Genomic DNA, 19,698 nt, shown 5'->3' on the forward strand with positions numbered 1-19,698 from the left:
CATTTGACATACAAAATCAAAACTAATAACCCCAATAACATTGAGGGGTTATTGGTTTTATTACATCCTTATATGAGCTACTTGCTTTGGAGGAATTTGGTAAGACCTTGAAGGGAGACTTCAGCATCATCACTCTTCATTAGCTCCCCTGCAACTTCAGCAGGTGTAGCTTCCTTGTGATTTATTAAGTCTTCAATCTCTGTAAAAAGCGGGTGCTCTTTAATCTGCAAGTAATTGTATGCTAATGTCTTGAAGCCACTGAAGGTGCAGTAGGACATGTGCAGGTGCAGGTCCATCCGACCAGGGCGGAGCAAGGCCTGATCAAGCCGGTCCTTGTGATTTGTTGTGAACACAATGATTCTCTCCTCTCCACAGCTTGACCACAATCCATCAATGAAGTTCAGTAGACCAGAGAGGCTCACCTGAAATGGGAAGAGGAAAGGTAAGACATGTATCATTGTCATGAATATATGAAAAACAGAGGGAGTGTCCATCTTACCTTGTCATCCTCAACAGTTTTGGGTTCATTCTGATCAGAGTCTCTGTTCTGCAACTCAACCGAGCAATCAATATCCTCGATCACCAATATCGATCTGCTTTTGGTGCCGATCAGCAACCTTCTCAGATCAGAATTGCATTGAACCTCCTTCAGATCCAAGTCAAAAATATCAAACTTGAGATAATTAGCCATGGCTGCAACCAAGCTTGATTTTCCAGTGCCGGGTGGTCCGTACAGCAAATACCCACGTTTCCAAGCCTTGCCTACTCTCTTATAATACTCCTTCCTCTCCCTAAACTTATCTAGGTCCTCAATTAATGTCTTCTTCATCTCCGGTTCCATTGCCATGGTGTCAAAACTCGCAGGGTGATCAAGGTTAATGGATCCCCAATAGTCAGTGCCATTGTAATCAATGGTATGAAGCTTCACCATCTTTCTCTCCTCCTTGATTTCTCCATGCTTCTTCAAGACATAGGGCAGGTAAGAGCTGAGCACCATGTCCCTATGCTTCTTATGGAAGCTGATCTCGAAGTGTCGAACCTCCGACTGTGATCCCTGGTCACGTTTGTTCGCCGCTGGCTTTTCGGTCACCATAACCCACTTGAACTTGACGCCATTGAAGTAATCAACGAGCTCTTGGTTCCTGTCTATATTGACCTGCAGCTGCTTCTCCTTTTCGGGTTTGTTGACCTTGATTCTTTGCGTTTTGGAGGAGAGCTCGGTGCCCAAGTAGAGGTTGGCAGCCTCGAACATCTGGTTAGGGGTGAGGCCGTCGAACTCGTCGATGATGACGGTGAGTTGCCAGGAGAGCTTTTTAAGGCGGGAGGAGACGTAAGAGTGGACGGCATCGGGGACGAGGTCGTTTGAGACGCTTTTGAGGAGCATGACGGAGGCGGCCACCGAGAAGATGGTTTGTGGGGACGGCAAGTTTTCCTTTGAGCACCACATTGTATATGTTATTGAGAGAGATCGAGGTTTTTGGGGGGGTTTTAGAATTGGGTTTACTTGGGGAGAAAGAACATCTCGGTTTTGGGAACAAGGAGGTCAGTTTCAAGTTCTGTTTGGGGTTTTCTAGATCTTTAAGCCACACGTGGATTTAAAGTCTTAAAGATGAAAGATAGGGTATGGACCTTCTATGGAGTTCTATTTTGATGAAAATAAAGGCCCATGACAAGAAAGCCCAGTTATATAGGCCCTTATCAAGTAGGGTTTTTTTTTTTTTATTTCAAATTATTTTTTTTTTATTTTTTTTGTGAAGAATAATAATGCATAGATAGATTGTGTTTTTCATGACACGTTTTCTTAGTTAGAATGGAAAATAATCATGAATTGATGACGATTGGAATATGAGAAGAAATTAATCTGTATTTGATTTTGGATGATTGATTTCCTAAAATCATCACTCCTCCTCGTGATCAAATCCTTGAATATTCAGGAATCGCAGATAATTAGTCATACATCAATACATCAATTCCAATTAATTCATTTGTTAGTAGTAAATACATTGATATTTTTACATGATTTCTTTGTGTCATTGTATTAACGCAAACATAAGAATTTGATTACCCCATAATCGTTTCCCTTAAGAAGTACAACTCGGAACATTAGACAAAACTTATCAAAAATCTAGCTTCATCAAGCAAAGCTCCTTCACTAATATAGGTTGATTTCATTATTGAAATAGGGTAGTTCATTTCTATATTGTGTAGGGGTTTGCTATGATTAGCTTTCTGAAAGTGAACAAAATCTAAAACGTGACCATCGCATCCATAGTCTTTTTCTTCACAAACGTTGGAGAGGAGCTTTCATTTATGGCATTGATTTATGGACAAGACCTCTGATTATTATTATTTCCATTTCTATACATCCAATCAAATCAAACCTAATGTTTATGTACCAACGACCGGTGATCATTTGGTCCGAAACCTACACACAATTATGCCTTTTGTTGAGTCCACACAAACAAATACACGTCCAATTCATTCATCAATTACAGCAATAACAATAGCAGTCCTTATTGCCTCTTTTATTTAGCTCATCACCAATGATTCAATTTTAACATAGAACACAACTGGGTGTTCTTGATACATATAAAACAGTAAATATAGTTACATAATGGAACAGTAATTGTTATAACCATCTTCGGCAACCACATACCAGACATCACATCTTTGACATGTCTTCGGTACGCAAGGAACCAGGGCATGGCTGTCTTTCTTCTCATCCTTCTTCTCTTCCGGCTTTGGAGGACCGACACTGACAACTGAAGCAGATCTTCTGAACTTCCTCACCTTGCGAATGATCTTCACTGGATCAGCTTCCCCTGTTACTGTCACGGTATTTTTTGAAGGGTCCAGGACAATGGAAGTTATCCCTTCTACAGTTGCAACTAACTTCATCACCTTTTTCCTGCATTTTGAACAGAGAAGCTCCACTAACACTACAGTTTTCTGCCGTACAGAAACACATGAAAGATCAGATCAGATCAGACAGTTATTTTGTATTTCTGTGCTCAGAAGAAAATAAATTCCATCTGAAAATTTTGCAGTGTGTCAGTAAAAGATGCCAGTCGCCAGTCAACAACTAATTACATGGCAGGAAAATGGAGGAAATACAAAGCACATGATGCAGACAAAATGATAAAATGCAGGTACAGAGTGGTAGAAATGGAACCTTAGCCATGATCTTGATAATGAACTTCAAGGGAAGATTTATAGTGTTGCAAGCTACTAAACTAGAACAAGCTACTAATGGAAGAAGAGATATGTAGAGGAGAGGTGCTATATATGAAATGATCTCTGACACTATTCTGCTTGACTATACTTTTCAGCATTTTGGTAGTCTTCTATATTAGTTCAGTACAAAATGACAGTCAGTAGTTGGCCAGAAGTAAATGCCAGTCAGAAGGGCTCTTAAATTGATCACCTATGCCATCCAAATCTCCAATATGCAATCAATGCAGAATTTACATTTTACCCACATCCAACATTCTAAGCTAAGCCACAGTTTTCCAAATGCCCATCCTTCCCTACAAGTCCATCTCTTACAAAGTTCAACAACATTTTACAACAAATTTAAATGATGCCGGTATGAATGTACAACAATATTGAGAAGAAAAACCTAACAAGTTTCCCAAACAACTGTTTGTACAAACACAGGTGTGTCAGTTTACAGCAAGTTTTTATTCAAGTAAAACAAGCTGATTGCCCCAAGTACACAACTATTTTGAACAAACCAACTATTCTTATGTGATTTTAGCATTTGGATATCAGCAGAAAATAATGATGACCTGACATTACACAATGTTTTGGTTACTTGGGGATATAGGATGGCATTCAGTTTCTCATTTCAGCTTTAGTGGGCTCGGTTGAATGGGCAAACAGACCCACTTCTCGACCCCTATTAATTCCCCTTTCTGTCCTATTTGAATCAGCAACTTCAACCGGTATAGATCCACCCACACAAATAGAAAGATGGAGAAGAGATGAGATAGGCACTAACCTATAAACAATTGAAGCTCTTTGTACATCACATGATAAAGCCAAGTCACAGCCTTTATATTCCACATAACAAATGCTAAGCTGATCAAAATAGCAAAGTTGATCGACCAGTGTACAGAAACTTCAAACTGGCCACACTTCCTGGTCGAAAGACGTGTTCCAGTATCAGACTCACTGATTCTTCCAAATTATGTGCAGTTCGCGGTTTGGCAATGCAGTTACAGATATCAACTACAAATCATACTTGGCAGCTCAGAGAGTTATGAGAATTTCCATAAGTTACTGCCCACAGATGGTTAAATTGCCCAAAACAGCAAGATGCTTATGATAAACAGATAGGCTGCAAAATCAATGTTAAAAGAGAAATATTGGGCTGTTATTTGTTAAGGGAAACTTCAAACAGATTAAGAAATATCATGAAAGCTTGATGCAATAGAACTAAATCAAAATATGCAAACTCAGAACAGTTGATTCCCCATCAGTTCAGAAAACAGAAGCATATGACAGTTCAGTAACAAAATAAAAGTTAGAAACTTAGAAAACACCACGGGTAAGTTGCTGCTCTTTTTTTCTCTATAGAGGTACTGCAAGTTGATCCAGCTGTATGAATTAATAAGCCATGTGAGCTTTGATGGATCACCCTACAGTTGTTTGACACGTCACTTTCCCCCGTAGAGCCCCGAATTTCTGTTTCATCAATCTCCCCTCATATCTCTATAACTCCATAAATCTTATAAACAAGGTGTTCCATCACTTTTCTCTTCCCTCCTCAAACTCAATGGAAGCAAAGAACATATATGCCTTGATTATAAGGTTGCCTAAATTATGTATGATTTAATAACCTCCTAGCTAATGGTTAAACTCAATAACAAAATGTCTGCTCAACATAACTATTAAACTTGAGACAGAGAGAATGAGATACAGAAACAAGAGAAATTATATTACTAACTTTCGAGAAACAAGAGGAATACAGAAATGATGGCCAAAAGGCACGAAGTTTACATCTGAACATAGCATTACAACTTTTGTTACACAAAGCATGACAGCATGACATTTTTTTTTTTTTACACCATGTTACAAGTAGTGACAGCAATAATCTACAGGATAACTTGAACTTACTCGGAATTTTTAAAGTACAGCATATCCTCCATCGCGTCGTAACTAATCTCAGTCCGCAATTTGATGAGCCTCAGCACTTGTTGTTTTATCTAGGTTTTCCTTAGTTTCCACCATTTCATTGTAGCATCTAACAATCTTTTTGTCCAACTCATAATATTCTTCCAATTTCTTCAAAGATTTCAAATCCAGGTCAATGAAATACACCTAAGAAATTGCACCACAAATAAGCTGTTAGGAACTTAGGAATGGTTTCTCCAACCAAGAACTCAGTTTCCACTTGAACTAATACTATGAACCTTTAAGGAATAAAAGTAAAAGCAGTTGAGCTCTGAAATGCTATGATTGAAAGAACTGCTATAAAAATAACTGTACCTTGTAGTCATAAAATTGGTTGGTTGATTCCAGGTACACATTATTATACGGAGATCCAGTACTCCCATCTTTCCTTGGTCTAAAACTAAACATCAAACTGCAGTCCTTTGCGGAGGCAGATATCAAAAACTGCTTCACAATCTTTAAGCTTTCATCCAAAGGGAGGGAATGCAATGAAGAATATCTGTTTGACGCTTTGTCTTTACCCAACTCTGTACATACCATGCAAGGCTCAGAAATAATGTCATAATATGCGTGTATAGCTCCATCTATGTCAAGATAATCAAGTTTCTGGATTTCCAGGAGTTGATCCATTACTCCAGATCTATAAACTGTCTCAGCAACAAGCTGTAGAAAGTTCACTGTGCGGGAGCCATCACCTCCTTGAATGACATCCTTGAGTGCTGTTTCAAATTTATCCCCAATCACCAAATTGGTACTTTCAGCACCACCACCTAGTCCCCCAAATATTAGAGAGCCATTCACGAATACTCGGAAATTATTCTGTGGGGTAGCAAAGAGATCCTTGATAGCTTTATGTATTCTGTCCTTCGATCCGGAGAAGAGATCAAGTGGATCATAGTTACTATACTGTGATACCTGTAACATAGCTTCAGAATTAAGTATGAAGTTTAACAGTATCAAGATGGACTCGTCTACCAAAACTTGTGCAGCAAAGATCCAAGAACTAGATTTGACAACATTCCCATTAAATATATAAGAACTAGATTTGACAATATTCCCATTAAATATTTGACAATCTTTCTTGGTGAGCAATTCAATTGAAACTGTCTCACGCATATGAACAAGATAGACTAAATAATACCTCTCCATCATGCAACTTCAGGGCCTGGTGCATCCTAAAACGAGTGATCCTCCGTTTGATGGCATTTCCTTCATCTATATACTCTGAAGAAGGGAGAAATCCACATTTTGGCTATTTTGGGGAAATTGAAAAAAAAACAAATAGGAATGAGAAACTATAATTTGATTTTCTCATGTCTATGCAAACAGAAATCTGCATTACTGTTACAAAAAGAAACAAGGGGCAACTAACAGAAACACACCTTTATCTCTACAGATATACAGGTTTCGCCTTCTTGAACACCTGAAACGTAAACAGCATATTCATTATCAGTCTATCACACTGTCTGGAAATACAGTAAATTAAACACTACTGCTCAATTTATTATGGGGTGGACATGTTAGAGCTTTCTCATACAATCGTTAACAAAATGAAAAAAAATAATAATAATAAAAAAAAAATATAAAAAAAACTGTTAGTATGCAACCCAAGACAATATCAGATAGATAGGGTGTCTACATATTATTATATACATATTCCCTAGGACGCCAGGTAGAATACCATCTCCAGGTTTCTCTCCCTGTTTTGTATCTTTTCTTAGAAGAGTAAAAGGGGGAGAGGGAAACACTAAGTGGAAGCAATCAAACCTGGCATGGAAAAAAAAACTTTATCAAAGCCAAGACTAGAAAACCATTGGACTCTTAGCTGGACCAAACCATCACACGGATTACCCTATATACCTGACTAGCTACGACTGATGAGAGCAGAAACAGAAAGTTCTAAATGTTTAAATGCAACACAAATGAAACTTGTACTTGACAATGGATAACTCATTACCATCAGGAAAAAGAGAATGATCAGACATGACAAGCACATAATCACATTCTGTATCAACTTTAGCAGCATCAACTCGAGATGCCGGGCGCTGACAATTTACATTCTTCTCCACTGTCTCCAAAAAATCCCGGGAAGCTTGGACACGCATCTGCGGAAATCCAACTTAAAAGTTACACAGCTAAATCATCACGTATGCACTTTAAAACACTCATGCACTCACACAGACAAACTAAAATGCATATCAAATTACACTTCAATATTTCAACACCCTCACACATACCCCAGCATCGACAAAGTGGGAACCCAATAAAGGACTCATGACATGCTTCACATACAGCTGGCTGGCAAGCTCTTTGTTAGAACAAGTTACCATGTCCTCCAAGTCCTTCCACAGCAGCCTTTCATGCATGGTTAGTGCTGGGGGACTGCCCGGGCGTTCCAACCCATTCCTTTTGGCCTTCTTCTGTATTCGCATTACTTTCCCAATCTACACAAAACCCACATTGCAAAAACCACTTATTACCTCAAACCAAAACTATCCACTACTCAAAAAGTTTCAACCTTTCAATACCAAAACTATTAACTAGTCGAAAAGTTTCAATCTTTCAATGCCAAAACCACTAACTACACGAAAAGTTTCAATCTTTGAATACCAAAATTGCTTTGGTACATAATAACATATGAAAATGCCAACAATTTAGAATAATAGTGGTGTAAATGAAAATATGGGAACATACGAAATCTGGGGAGGATCCGCTGTAAGCCATAACAAGATTAGCAGCGCCTTCGCCTCTGTAAACCCATTCGGCAGCGTCCTTCTCCTCCAAAACGACCTCCATCGACGTCGTTTTGGAGTTTCAAGCTCCCCTTATCACTGCAGATAGGAAAGAACCAAAAACCCACGAATTTGAGTTTCTTTTAAATCTAGGGGCATAAACAAAGGACACAACAGACATTTCACGTAGATTTCGCCTAACTGGGCCCTAAGTGGGCTAGGCGGAGTTTTTACACAGCTAGGCGGAACTCGGGTGGGCCAGGCCTACCCAAGCTGGTCGGCCCACTTTTTTTATGAAAAAAACAAAACAGAAAAGGAGTAGCAATGCTGGTCGGGTTTCTCTCACCGGCAAGTCTCAACCGAGCTTGGTGGCACATGCATGTGGAATTTCAGATCCAGAGGAGAGTGGAGGATGAATCTCCAGGTTTTGGGTAATTGGGTTTTCAGTTTTGAATTGAGAAAATGGAGGAGGATCGGAGATAGATGAGTTTTTATGAGATGAACTTGAAATCGGTATCTGAACTTACCGGATTGATGAATGTGTGGTTGAAAGTCTAGAAAACCAATGCGATGATGGTTTTATAGAGAAAGAAAAGCAGAGAAAACGAATAGAAACAAAGTGACGCGACGCCAGTGAGGAATCTCTGCAATAATGCGACAGCTCATGCACACACTTTAATCGATACCTGGCTTCATCTTCAAGCCACCTAAACCCAAAACTCATCGAGGACAGTTGAGTGGCGACGAAGTATCTGAAACCATTTTGGATGATTGGTGTGGGCTACTTACGCTACTCCAAAACGAACTTAGGTCCTTCACAAAATTGTATTATTTGGGCCTATGAGCCCGTAGGCCCAACCATATTTTGTCTAAACTACAGTATATGTTGAAAATACCCATATGTTGTTTAATGAATTAATGAAACTTGAACAAATTATACTGGTGAGCCTATGGAATTTTGGATGCTTATAATGAGATTCAAAAATAGGACCAATCATGTCAAACTCTACAAAGCATTTAAGTATACATATCCTGATTCTTAATATATATATATATATATATATATATATGTGATATATTTAGAAACATACCACAATATTTCATATTGTTGTGTCTTGATGCAGTGGAAATATAAACGTTAGAATCCACCAACGGCGACTTGAATCCACAAGTCTAATTCTCTCAAATCCACGAGAGGAATCTGGAATCCATCCGAGAATTGAGATAAACTCAAGGTTTTTATTAATAAAAAAATGACAACTACAACTGATAAAAGGTCCTTATAAAGGAGCAAATAAACTCTAGGGCAACTAACATCAAAGCCTAAAAGCCCATGGATTAAAAGAAAACCAAATCAAAAACAAACTATTAAAAATAATTGCTAAAAACAAGTAAATCTGCATTTTGAAAGCCTAAACGGACTCGGATGGTCTTAAAAGCCCATAGGTCGTGCTAAAGCGATGAGTTTGATTCGTTAGGCCGTTCCACTTCCAGAAATGTATTATAATGATCAATCAGACACCGAACATCAAATCTGCAGCAAACCGAATTTGGACTTATTTCGATTAATCTGCTCTTCAATCTCTATTGTCATCTGTCATATCTTGTTTTAAGTGTCTTTGAATTTGCCTCAAAGATTGTGAGGACCCTTTACAACCTGGGAGTACGTATGACACTCTCAAATAATGTTGTGTTTAGAAGTTAGCTCCCTGTAGATAGCTACCTGCAAGTTAGCTACAATATGATCGAGTTAATTACTGTAGTATGTTTATAAATCGATCATATATATTAAGCAACCGTGGATACATGCATGTTCTCTAAATTATTGAATTCGAATTGCTGTGTTTCATTATTATTAGTATTGATTCTTTCAAGTACGTACAGATAATGGGATCATGGAAACTTGAGTAGTGAGCTGACATTCTTATATGCTCCAACCACTTGGTATTTTCCCTTGCACCATTGACCGTCATATGAAACAGTACATCCCACTTCTAAGTATATTTAATAATTCTATAATTTATAACAAACAAGGGAATCACGCCGGCCTTGAGATTTTTTGAAAAAAAATTGGGGCTCTCTGATTGCAAAATGATATTGTTTAACTACTTAAGTTCTTATTTTAGTTTAATATCATTACTATAATATAACAATATCAAACCCGACAAACCTAATTGTAATTAAATATACTTTCATACAACCATACCACCATCTTTTATCAATGATAACTTTCAATTATAAGGTAAAACACATTTGTTACAACATGTATGATATTACACAATAAGTTTTCCCTTATATTATTCATATGTCTATAGTTGTTCTGTGAAGAGAAACAATACTACAAAAGGAAACGGAAAAAAAAGGGATTGACTATAAATTGAAATCAAACATTCAAACACTCAAACCAAAACATATCTCACAATTAGTATTCTAAATTGAAATCAAAACCTTTCACATTCTCAATCTCAAGTTTTCAATTATGAAATTGTAAAAACTATAGGACGTAACTCATTAAAAAAGGAGGACAGACTTAGTAGAAAAGAATTTCGTGACTTTCGTCCTGTAAGTTAGCTACAATATGATCGAGTTACTAATCGATCATATATATTAAACATCCGTGGATATATGCATGTTCTCTAAATTATTGAATTCGAATTGTTGACTTGTTGTGCTTCATTATTATTAGTTTTGATTCTTTCAAGTACGTACAGATAATGGGATCATGGAAACTTGAGTAGTGAGCTCACATTATCTATTACTAAAGCTTGGTCGACTGTTCATATCATAGGCATATGAACAGTGATTTTTTATTTTTATTTTTTTTTTTTGAAACAGGTAATTTAGATTTTTTTTAGATAGGCTTTCTCTTGGCAAATATTTTTTTGCCTTCCATTTTTTACTTTTCTTCTGCATCCTGAATCTTACAAATCAAAATAATTAGAGCATTTATATTTTGGGTAGAATACAATACTAGATGTTTTGTTGTATAAAAGTTGTTTTTGTAATAGCTCTTATACATAAGTGGAATATGCATAACGTGGAAACTACACCGCACCAAGAATTTTGCCCCGGTTATTTTTAAGAAACCACAATATTTTCATTAACCCTAGATATATAATCAGTATAATAGTTGGGTATAATTTGTATGTATAATAATATATGAAGTACATATCAGAAACATTTCTATCAATCAATTAACCCATTGACCAGCTTCATAACGTTGTTTTTGGATAAAGTAATTTTAATGTCCATAGAAATTTTAAAATTATAAGAATTACTATTCCATGAATTTAAATCCTATTAATTAAGAATTTCATTGTTTTGATTTCATGATGTAGAGTTTTAAAATGACAAGAATTTGTACTCAGACTAACCTTAGTTAAGGGAATTGATAAATGACGCTTATTTTATGAGAAATTCAAGTCGGGAATTTTAGAATTTATATTCAGCCTATGAACAGTGTTTTTACTCTGTTCATTAACAACAGTGAATTTTTTATTTTTTCTGAAACAGGTAATTTAGATTTTTCTAGATAGGATACAAGACTAGATAGGTAATTTAGATTTTCTAGACATGTAATTTAGACTTTTCTTCTGCCTCCTAAATCTTACAAATCAAAACAATTGGAGCATTTATATTTTAGGTGGAATACAAGACTAGATATTTTGTTATATAAAAGTTGTTTTTGTGATAGCTCTTATACATATGTGGAATATACATAATGTGGATACTACACCGCGCTAAGGGGCGGATATAATGACAATTTTTCCCCTGTTATTTTTAAGAAACCACAATATTGTCATTAACTCTAGATATATAATCAGTATAACAGCTGAGTATAATTTGAATGTATAACATTCTATGAAGTACATATCATAAACATTTATATCAATCAATTAACTCATTGACCAGCTTCATAACGTTGTTTTTGGATAAAGTAATTTTAATGTCCATAGAAATTTTAAAGTCATGGGAATTACAATGTCATGAATTTAAATCCAATTAATTGAGAATTTCATTGTTTGAATTTCATGATGTGTCCATAGAAATTTCAAAATACAATTCCATGAATTTAAATCCTATTAATCGAGAATTTCATTGTTTGGATTTCATGATGTAGAGTTTTAAAATGACAAGAATTTGTATTCAGACTAATCTTAGTTAAAGAAATTGACAAATGATGCTTATTTTGTGAGGAATTCAAGTCGGGAATTTAAGCTCCTAAATTTCATAATTATTTTCCTGTGAAAATTGCTAATTCCATAAGATAAGTATCCAAACGAGGAAAACCGTCCTAAGAAATTAGGAATTCCTTATTTTTTTATTAAATTCTCAGAAATTCACCCATATCCAAACACACCGTAAATGTATACACCGCGCCAAGACGCGGGTATAATTCTAGTTCTTATATGCTCCAAGCCTCCGACCACCTTGGTATTTCCCTTGCACGATAAAACAGTACATCCCACTTCTAAGTATTTTTAATAATTCTTTAATTTATAACAAACAAGGGAATTACTATGGGTTCAGAAATTAATAAATCAAGCATGTTGCGCTGTCGTGTTTCTTATTTCTTCTTGGCAAAAATGACAACTACCTTGTAGTTTCTCTAAGAAATTGCAAATACGTATATGGTTATGGTTGTTATACGTATTTGTATTTTATAACAACAATGACAAGCTAGTTTGACAACTAACATATATAACAACAATAAGGTCATAAGCAGACGCAAAGGGGGCCAGTGAGAGCAGTTGCCCCCAGTGAACTTTCATTTCTGCTAACAAGCTTCTTATATATGCTAATGTTTATGCTATTTTTCCCCGGTTATGACTTAGGATATACACTTATTGTTTAAAAATTTTCTACCACATAAAATAAAATATTAGAGATATCGTGTATGATTAATAAATCTCTGGATTTTTGGTTTTTGGTATAAGATTAGGTGTTTTTTTTATCGAATTTTTGGTTTTTGGGCGAGGGTCTAGTTGAACTTGAATTAATTCATATATTGAAGTTTTGAAGTTGGAAAGCTTGTAATTTTATAGTGTTTCATTAGGATTTCATAAGACTTGTGATAAATGATTTCGATATTTTTCAAAATATATAGATTAATAGACACTGAGCCATCTCTAAAGGCTCCTTAGCCTCAACTCTTTTTTTTTGCCCCTACTTACATAACTTTCTGCGTCCGCCACGTACTGTATAAGGTTACGACATTACGTTATGAAATTGTTATAGCATATAATTGCATTGGGTTAAGAAATTAATAAATCAAGCATTGCTGTCGTGTTTCTTATTTCTTCTTGGCAAAAATGACAACAACCTTGTAGTTTCTCTAAGAAATTGCAAATACGTATATCAGTATATGGTTATGGTTGTTATACGTATTTGTAGTTTATAACAACAAGGACAAGCTAGTTTGACAACTAACATAAGGTTACGACGTTACGTTATGAAATTGTTAAAGCATATAATCGCATTAAGATCATTCTTACTTTCCTGAAAATTGATAAATGCATGAAGATCGAGTTAATCGAAATGGCGCTTTAAAATTAGAAAAAATAGACTAGCTGCGTACCTCTAACTTATGGTGATCGATCACATGATTAGACTTTATAGAAGATGCGTGAAAATAAAGAACGTATGTTTAGACATTGGAGATTATATATGCAACCCTTCTTGTTAGTACGTACCAATTAAACTGGCATATACATATTTGCAATGACTTCAACTACGTACCGAGTATAGCTTGTTAATTAGGTTCACATTTCCACTTATACTAGCTAGGTACGTGGAGTGATCAAGTCTATTCGATTTCGATAATATCTCGATCAAGTGTCTCTTGTTCCCAAACGCAAACGCAGAGAGTTGGAAACAAATTAGCAGGCATGCATGCAAAAAGAATCATATATAACACGTTTAAATTAACCCAGTCTAGGCTAGGGGGAAAAAACGAAAGAAGAACCAGTACTGATGCATGTATGTGATTGATATCGTGCAGCATATGCTAAATGCAACTGCATGTACTAAATATCCTGTGGTTCCATTCCCACTTATAACAAATGCCACTGTTAATTAGCTTTGTGGTACGTAGTTACGTACTAATTAAGCCAGTCCAACAGTACAGTCCTTTTCCAACAGGAACATCCTCGTCCATACATGCATGTTTTTCCAAGCATAAGTTCTCATCTGATATTTGTCACTCTAACACGTGTTGATTACATTTGGTCACTACACATGTTCGTGATAAACGTAAAACACAACTAGGTACAACGTTGTCACTTCCAATTAGACTTCGTAGTGGTCTAATATTTGGAAGTTCGATCCGACGACGTACTCGGTCTCTGCTTCTATAAATAGAGCACCACCGTTACTCCGATCTTCAGCAACACCTCTGCTCTTCTCTTCTCTAGCGTCTCGGTTAGCTAGTCTTCGTGTGAATCGAAATGGAGCTAATGCAAATACTTCACATGAACAAAGGCAACGGCGAGGCTAGTTATGCCCAAAACTCCAAAGTTCAGGTGACTTAATTTATATACACAAGCTAATTAACTACGTAGTGCTACATACGAGTAATGTTACATATGAGTAATGCGTTCCTTGATATATAATTTTTGCAGAACAAGATATTAACAATCGCAAAGCCAATCATCGAAGAAGCCTTGCTCAAACTGTTGGGGTCAAACAACAATGATATGGCATTGGAGAGTATGGGCATAGCGGATTTGGGTTGCTCATCTGGACCTAACACCTTTCTTCTCATATCGGAGATCATGGATGTCATACGTGCCAAACTCAGCAGCGGCCTGCTGCATCCCTCGTCGTCGTCAATGGAGTTTAGAGTGTTTCTCAACGACCTATTCAGCAACGACTTCAACACCGTCTTCATGTCACTTCCAGCATTCCACAACAAGCTGAGAAAAGACGATCGCTACAAGAGACTGTTCGGGGCTAACCCCAACCTCTTCATTTCCGCGGTGCCGGGAACTTTCTACGGCAGATTGTTTCCCAGAAACAGCCTTCATTTCGTTCACTCGTCCTCCAGTCTTCACTGGCTGTCTCAAGTTCCCCCGAGCCTGGACAGCACCGCCGGCACGGCCTTGAACAAGGGGAAGATCTACATTTCTAAGAGCAGCCCGCAATATGTGTTGGATGCGTACTCACTTCAATTCCACAAGGACTTCTCAATGTTTCTCAAGTCTCGGGCAGAAGAAATAGTTGGAGGAGGAAGAATGGTATTGTCATTCATAGGCAGGCCAACACTTGACCCTACAACCGAACAGAGTTGCTACCATTGGGAGCTATTAGCCCTTGCATTGATGAGCATGGTTTCAGATGTGCGTAAATTCACTTCTTTTCGTTCTATTTTTTTAACATATACCTGCAACTAATATAGCAAAACATAACTAAAGTTCTTCAGTGCAAGACGTGTAAAATACAGTGTATTATGTGAGTGGTTAAGATCTAATTAAGACTTTCATATAAATGCATATGCTTATAATATTTGAATAGTTAAGATTGTATCGTGTACTTGTAATTCGTGTGTACAAGAATTTATGAGCTTAATTATATGCGGTTTGATTTTCAGGGTCTTGTGGAAGAGGAGAAAGTTGATTCCTTCAACGCTCCTTACTATGCTCCATGCGCAGAGGAACTGAAGTCGGAGCTGCAGAAGGACGGGTCCTTCATAATGGACCGACTTGAAGCGTTCGAAATCGATTGGGATGGTGGTGCTGATGATCAAGCTATTACCATGAATGGTTTTGATCATGATCAAATGGTGGCTAGGAGTGGGAAGAGGGTGGCCAATACCATAAGAGCGGTGGCGGAGTCAATGATCGAAGCTCATTTTGGGATAGAGATTATGGATGATCTGTTTAGGAGGTACGCCGAACTCGTCACCAAACACTTGTTAGAGACAAGAACCAAGTATATCAATTTGGTCATTTCACTGATCAGAAGATATTGAACTCAGTTTTCCCTAGCCTCTTGAAAAGTACAAGTGAAAATATGTTGATACGTATGATTTAAACTCAGTGTTTGCTATTATATATAATTGTGTCTTAAGATGACCAGATAAACAGGTAGTCCTCTACTTGTACGTGTATTCGTTTCTTCAGTGATTTGATTTGATTGGTGTGAAATTGTGGTCAGTGATCAGTTTACACAAAGTATATTCCTAAATATTTGAAGTCTTGCAACATCCAAATACTTCACTTTCACGCTATTTTTGGAGCATCTCAATTTGAAACAAACCAAAACGAGTAACAATAATGGATAATATAAAGATTTCCACAAAAAAAAAAAAAAAAAAAAACAACAGTATAGAGTATTTTAATGGCTAGAGATCCTTGAGAATCCATCTCTATCTGTTTGATGGCCAAGGGCGATCGATCGAGTTAGTTCTGAAGATGACTTTATGAGCTGGATTGATGCATATGTGAGGTAATCTTTCCAAAAAAAGAAGAACAAGATAAAAGTAAAATGAAAACAGGACCATGCATGCCAGAAGTGAAATTTACTATCAGCTTTGGTTAATCACGCCACTAAGCCTAATGCTAAAAAAAAAGTGAAGCTCTGAGAGTCGGAGTCTTCGTGAAACGATTAGACGAATCCAGCTTGACTAGTTTCACCTGATTAACTAATTAAGCTAGAAGTAGAATAACACCATGTAATTTTGTGTGTGTGTATATATATATACACACACATGGAGTCCCAAACTCCCAACTCAAAACCATCAAAGATATCTACAGCACTCAAAAAGAGCAGGAAACATGGAAGTGGAGCAAATACTTCATATGAACAAAGGGGATGATGAAACTAGCTACGCCAAAAATTCCAAAATTCAGGTACTTAATTGGCCGCTGGCACTTCTAATTCTTCTTCCATTTTTCATGACTCTAAATTAGTTCATCAATATTACCTTGCAGTGCAAAATACTATCTATCACAAAGCCAATCATCGAGGAAACAGTACTGAAAATCTTAGCTCATATGCCAAAAAGTTTCGGCGTAGCAGATTTGGGTTGCTCATCTGGACCAAACTCCTTGCTACTCGTTTCAGAGGTCATGGATGTCATACATGCCGAATACAGTCGCCTGAGCGAGCCGAGCCTCCAGTTCCAGTCATCAACACTGGAGTTTAGAGTGTTTCTCAATGACCTCTTCAGCAACGATTTCAACACCATTTTCATGTCACTGCCCGAGTTCTACGACAAGTTCAAGCAAGACTTCAAGAATTCTATTACTAGTGATGAGGGGCGCCCTAACCTCTTTATTTCTGCTGTGCCTGGTTCTTTTTATGGTAGACTATTTCCCACCAAGAGCTTGCACTTTGCTCACTCTTCCTCTAGTCTTCACTGGCTCTCCCAGGTTATTAACCCTAGCTAGTTCGATTCTCTCAAACTATTTTGCATATGTGGTTCACCTAGTATTGCTCTAATTAGTAACAACTTTCGATCATTATCGATCACGTACTTAATACAGTCTGTTGTGTATGTGTGTACTGGTACCGGTGCAGGTTCCCCCTGGATTAGACACAGCCTTGAACAAGGGGAAGATCTACATATCTAAGAGCAGCCCAGTATGTGTATTTGAGGCATATTCACAGCAATTCCAGAAGGACTTTTCTGTGTTTCTGAAGTCTCGCGCTGAAGAAATCGTATCGGGAGGACGAATGGTCCTGTCATTCATGGGAAGGCGATGCTCAGACCCTACAACCGAAGAGAGTTGCTATCTACAGTGGGAGCTGTTAGCTCAAGCATTGATGACCTTCGTTTTAGAGGTAAATGTGGTCATCTACTACTGTACTATCGTTATGAATCTCCTCCACTCGAATCTTCTGCGCGATAATAACGTTGTATGGGTTTGTCACATGGGTTCGTCTGTGTCATCTTAGGCATGTGATAATTATGGGAGTTTCTTTCTCTCTTTGTTTTGGCTGCTAGGTACGAGTAGATTTTCCAAATTAAGGTTGTCGTCTTTGGCTGTCATCTTTGGGACCCCGGCTCTCTCTTGACAGGAATGAGTAGTCATTTTCAGGCAAAATAATTTACAAAATGAAAAATTTTATAATGTTATCATGCATCAACTTTGTCTTAAAGTTATAAAATGAGTCATCAAAATAGTAATATCTGTCATTAAACTTGTAATATTAGTAATTAAATATGTAAAAAAAAATAGTTACAACATTAGTCCTCATATGTGCTTAAAGTAGTAAAATGTGCTTAAAGTGGTAATTAATTCCTCAAAATGATTAAAAAAAAGTTGATGCAACTTTGAGGAGTCATGTTACAACTTTAAAACTCAATTACCTACTTTAAAGACACATGAAGACTAATGTTGTGTTTTTTTTTTTTTACATTTTAAGGACTCATATTACAAGATTGATGACTAATATAATACTTTAAAGACTCATTTTACAACTTTAGAACAAAGTTGATACATGACATATATTAACACACTCTAGCCTTAGAAAATTGTCTGCTAGAAATTTCAAATGTGGTTTTACTTAACGGAAAATTCTAATATATCATATGGTATAACATGCCTTACAAAATGTGTGGTTATCATTGATTGAATAAGCAACTAAATGACCATGTAATGACCATTTACCTCTTTAAAAGTCCTCATGTGTCATACAAATGATACAATTAGACACATTTACAATAGGTATGTCATACCATATGATATGATAGATAAACTCTTGCTTGACATTACTTACTTAAATTCAAAAGGTGGTTTACTAGACATTACTTAAACCAAAAAGAGTTGTAATAGTGCTTGTAGAAGTCAGTTACAAAAAAGAGTTGTAATAGTGCTTGTAGTCAGTTAAGCTAGCCTCTTCATCTATTATCAATTATTTTTGAGTGATGATGTTTATAATACCTTCTTTGTGCCACATTTCTCATTTTAGTTTTTACTTTTGTTTTGTATTACTAATGGTCGCAAGCAGGGCTCTATTGAAGAAGAAAAAGTTGAGTCATTCCATGCTCCCTACTATGCTCCATGTCCGGAGGAACTGAATTTGGTGGTACAAAAAGAAGGGTCATTTGTAGCCGACCGCCTTGAAGCATTCGAAATCGATTGGGATGGTGGTGCTGATCTTGATGAAAACACTGATAACATAACCAAAGAGACCATAGCAATAAGCAGCGGCGAGCGAGTAGCGAAGACGATAAGAGCCGTGGTGGAGTCGATGCTCGAGTCTCATTTTGGAGAAGATCTTATGATGGATGCCTTGTTTCAGAGGTACGCAGAGCTCGTCAGTGATCGCTTATCAAAGTCTAGAAACAAGTACATCAACTTGGTCATTTCACTGATTAAGAACTAGCTGTAGCTGTGTGCATCTGTTGTAATTCATTTCCAGATCATTCTTGGATTTCATGGACATCTATCAGACTAGCTATATATATGTGTGCGTGTGTGTTGTTTCAATTCGATCCGATCAGTTGTCTAGAGAGTTAATAAGGGAAGAAACATATTTGAAATGCCTTATTTTTTCAAAGACCTATCATTCATGTTCAAATATTCGACTTTTTTTTTTTTTTTTTTCTCTTTTAGATGCCTTGGTTTTATTCGATTACACTTAAGCTATTGGTGGCAGCATGATGATATATGTTAGAGCCAAAAGCTAGGAACAATATTAATGGGAAATCTCAGTGGATTAAGCATTAGAGTTAAATCACGTCACTCTTGGATCATACCAAAAAATTGTTCAAGAATTCATAATGATAAAGCTACCGCACAAGTTTGAGGGTCGTAATTAACTAAGTAAATTGTCTGGTGTAGCT

At 36.8% G+C, this 19,698-nt stretch overlaps 4 protein-coding genes across 4 annotated transcripts; 2 read left to right on the forward strand and 2 right to left on the reverse strand.

The window, feature by feature from the left end:
* Positions 1 to 77: 77 nt before the first annotated feature.
* Positions 78 to 1,534, reverse strand: LOC101303881 (probable mitochondrial chaperone BCS1-B-like). The gene is made up of 2 exons (XM_004293150.1): positions 515 to 1,534; positions 78 to 422 (listed from the first exon to the last, which is right to left on the reverse strand). The coding sequence occupies exons 1-2, from the start codon at positions 1,445 to 1,447 to the stop codon at positions 78 to 80; spliced, it is 1,278 nt and encodes a 425-aa protein (XP_004293198.1). The 5' UTR covers positions 1,448 to 1,534.
* Positions 1,535 to 4,909: 3,375 nt separating this feature from the next.
* On the reverse strand, positions 4,910 to 8,432 carry LOC101291401 (inositol-pentakisphosphate 2-kinase-like). Its single transcript, XM_004291803.1, has 8 exons — positions 8,254 to 8,432; positions 7,870 to 8,006; positions 7,413 to 7,619; positions 7,133 to 7,280; positions 6,558 to 6,598; positions 6,317 to 6,427; positions 5,491 to 6,090; positions 4,910 to 5,322 (listed from the first exon to the last, which is right to left on the reverse strand). The coding sequence occupies exons 2-8, from the start codon at positions 7,969 to 7,971 to the stop codon at positions 5,167 to 5,169; spliced, it is 1,365 nt and encodes a 454-aa protein (XP_004291851.1). The 5' UTR covers positions 7,972 to 8,006; positions 8,254 to 8,432; the 3' UTR covers positions 4,910 to 5,166.
* A 5,677-nt stretch (positions 8,433 to 14,109) lies between these two features.
* LOC101291694 (jasmonate O-methyltransferase-like) lies at positions 14,110 to 16,116 on the forward strand. Its single transcript, XM_004291804.1, has 3 exons — positions 14,110 to 14,428; positions 14,528 to 15,244; positions 15,496 to 16,116. Exons 1-3 carry the CDS (start codon positions 14,354 to 14,356, stop codon positions 15,874 to 15,876), a joined length of 1,173 nt encoding a protein of 390 aa, XP_004291852.1. The 5' UTR covers positions 14,110 to 14,353; the 3' UTR covers positions 15,877 to 16,116.
* Positions 16,117 to 16,638: 522 nt separating this feature from the next.
* LOC101291989 (jasmonate O-methyltransferase-like) lies at positions 16,639 to 19,416 on the forward strand. Its single transcript, XM_004291805.1, has 4 exons — positions 16,639 to 16,756; positions 16,838 to 17,278; positions 17,427 to 17,690; positions 18,861 to 19,416. Exons 1-4 carry the CDS (start codon positions 16,682 to 16,684, stop codon positions 19,236 to 19,238), a joined length of 1,158 nt encoding a protein of 385 aa, XP_004291853.1. The 5' UTR covers positions 16,639 to 16,681; the 3' UTR covers positions 19,239 to 19,416.
* The last annotated feature ends 282 nt before the right edge of the window (positions 19,417 to 19,698 follow it).

The sequence above is a fragment of the Fragaria vesca genome, linkage group LG2 (assembly GCF_000184155.1).
Source record: "Fragaria vesca subsp. vesca linkage group LG2, FraVesHawaii_1.0, whole genome shotgun sequence".
Lineage (NCBI taxonomy): Eukaryota > Viridiplantae > Streptophyta > Magnoliopsida > Rosales > Rosaceae > Fragaria > Fragaria vesca.

What these genes read in the sequence shown, in the direction of transcription:
- LOC101303881 (XM_004293150.1), bottom strand. Translation starts at nt 1,447, where the DNA reads ATGTGGTGCTCAAAGGAAAACTTGCCGTCCCCACAAACCATCTTCTCG. An exon ending in ATCAGAATGAACCCAAAACT is followed by an intron (nt 423 to 514) that starts GTTGAGGATGAC and finishes TTCCCATTTCAG; the next exon opens with GTGAGCCTCTCTGGTCTACT.
- LOC101291401 (XM_004291803.1), bottom strand. Translation starts at nt 7,971, where the DNA reads ATGGAGGTCGTTTTGGAGGAGAAGGACGCTGCCGAATGGGTTTACAGA. An exon ending in CCCACTTTGTCGATGCTGGG is followed by an intron (nt 7,281 to 7,412) that starts GTATGTGTGAGG and finishes GGATTTCCGCAG; the next exon opens with ATGCGTGTCCAAGCTTCCCG. An exon ending in GTATATCTGTAGAGATAAAG is followed by an intron (nt 6,428 to 6,557) that starts GTGTGTTTCTGT and finishes TCCCCAAAATAG; the next exon opens with CCAAAATGTGGATTTCTCCC.
- LOC101291694 (XM_004291804.1), top strand. Translation starts at nt 14,354, where the DNA reads ATGGAGCTAATGCAAATACTTCACATGAACAAAGGCAACGGCGAGGCT. An exon ending in CCCAAAACTCCAAAGTTCAG is followed by an intron (nt 14,429 to 14,527) that starts GTGACTTAATTT and finishes TAATTTTTGCAG; the next exon opens with AACAAGATATTAACAATCGC. An exon ending in TGATGAGCATGGTTTCAGAT is followed by an intron (nt 15,245 to 15,495) that starts GTGCGTAAATTC and finishes TTTGATTTTCAG; the next exon opens with GGTCTTGTGGAAGAGGAGAA.
- LOC101291989 (XM_004291805.1), top strand. Translation starts at nt 16,682, where the DNA reads ATGGAAGTGGAGCAAATACTTCATATGAACAAAGGGGATGATGAAACT. An exon ending in GTCTTCACTGGCTCTCCCAG is followed by an intron (nt 17,279 to 17,426) that starts GTTATTAACCCT and finishes GTACCGGTGCAG; the next exon opens with GTTCCCCCTGGATTAGACAC. An exon ending in TGATGACCTTCGTTTTAGAG is followed by an intron (nt 17,691 to 18,860) that starts GTAAATGTGGTC and finishes GGTCGCAAGCAG; the next exon opens with GGCTCTATTGAAGAAGAAAA.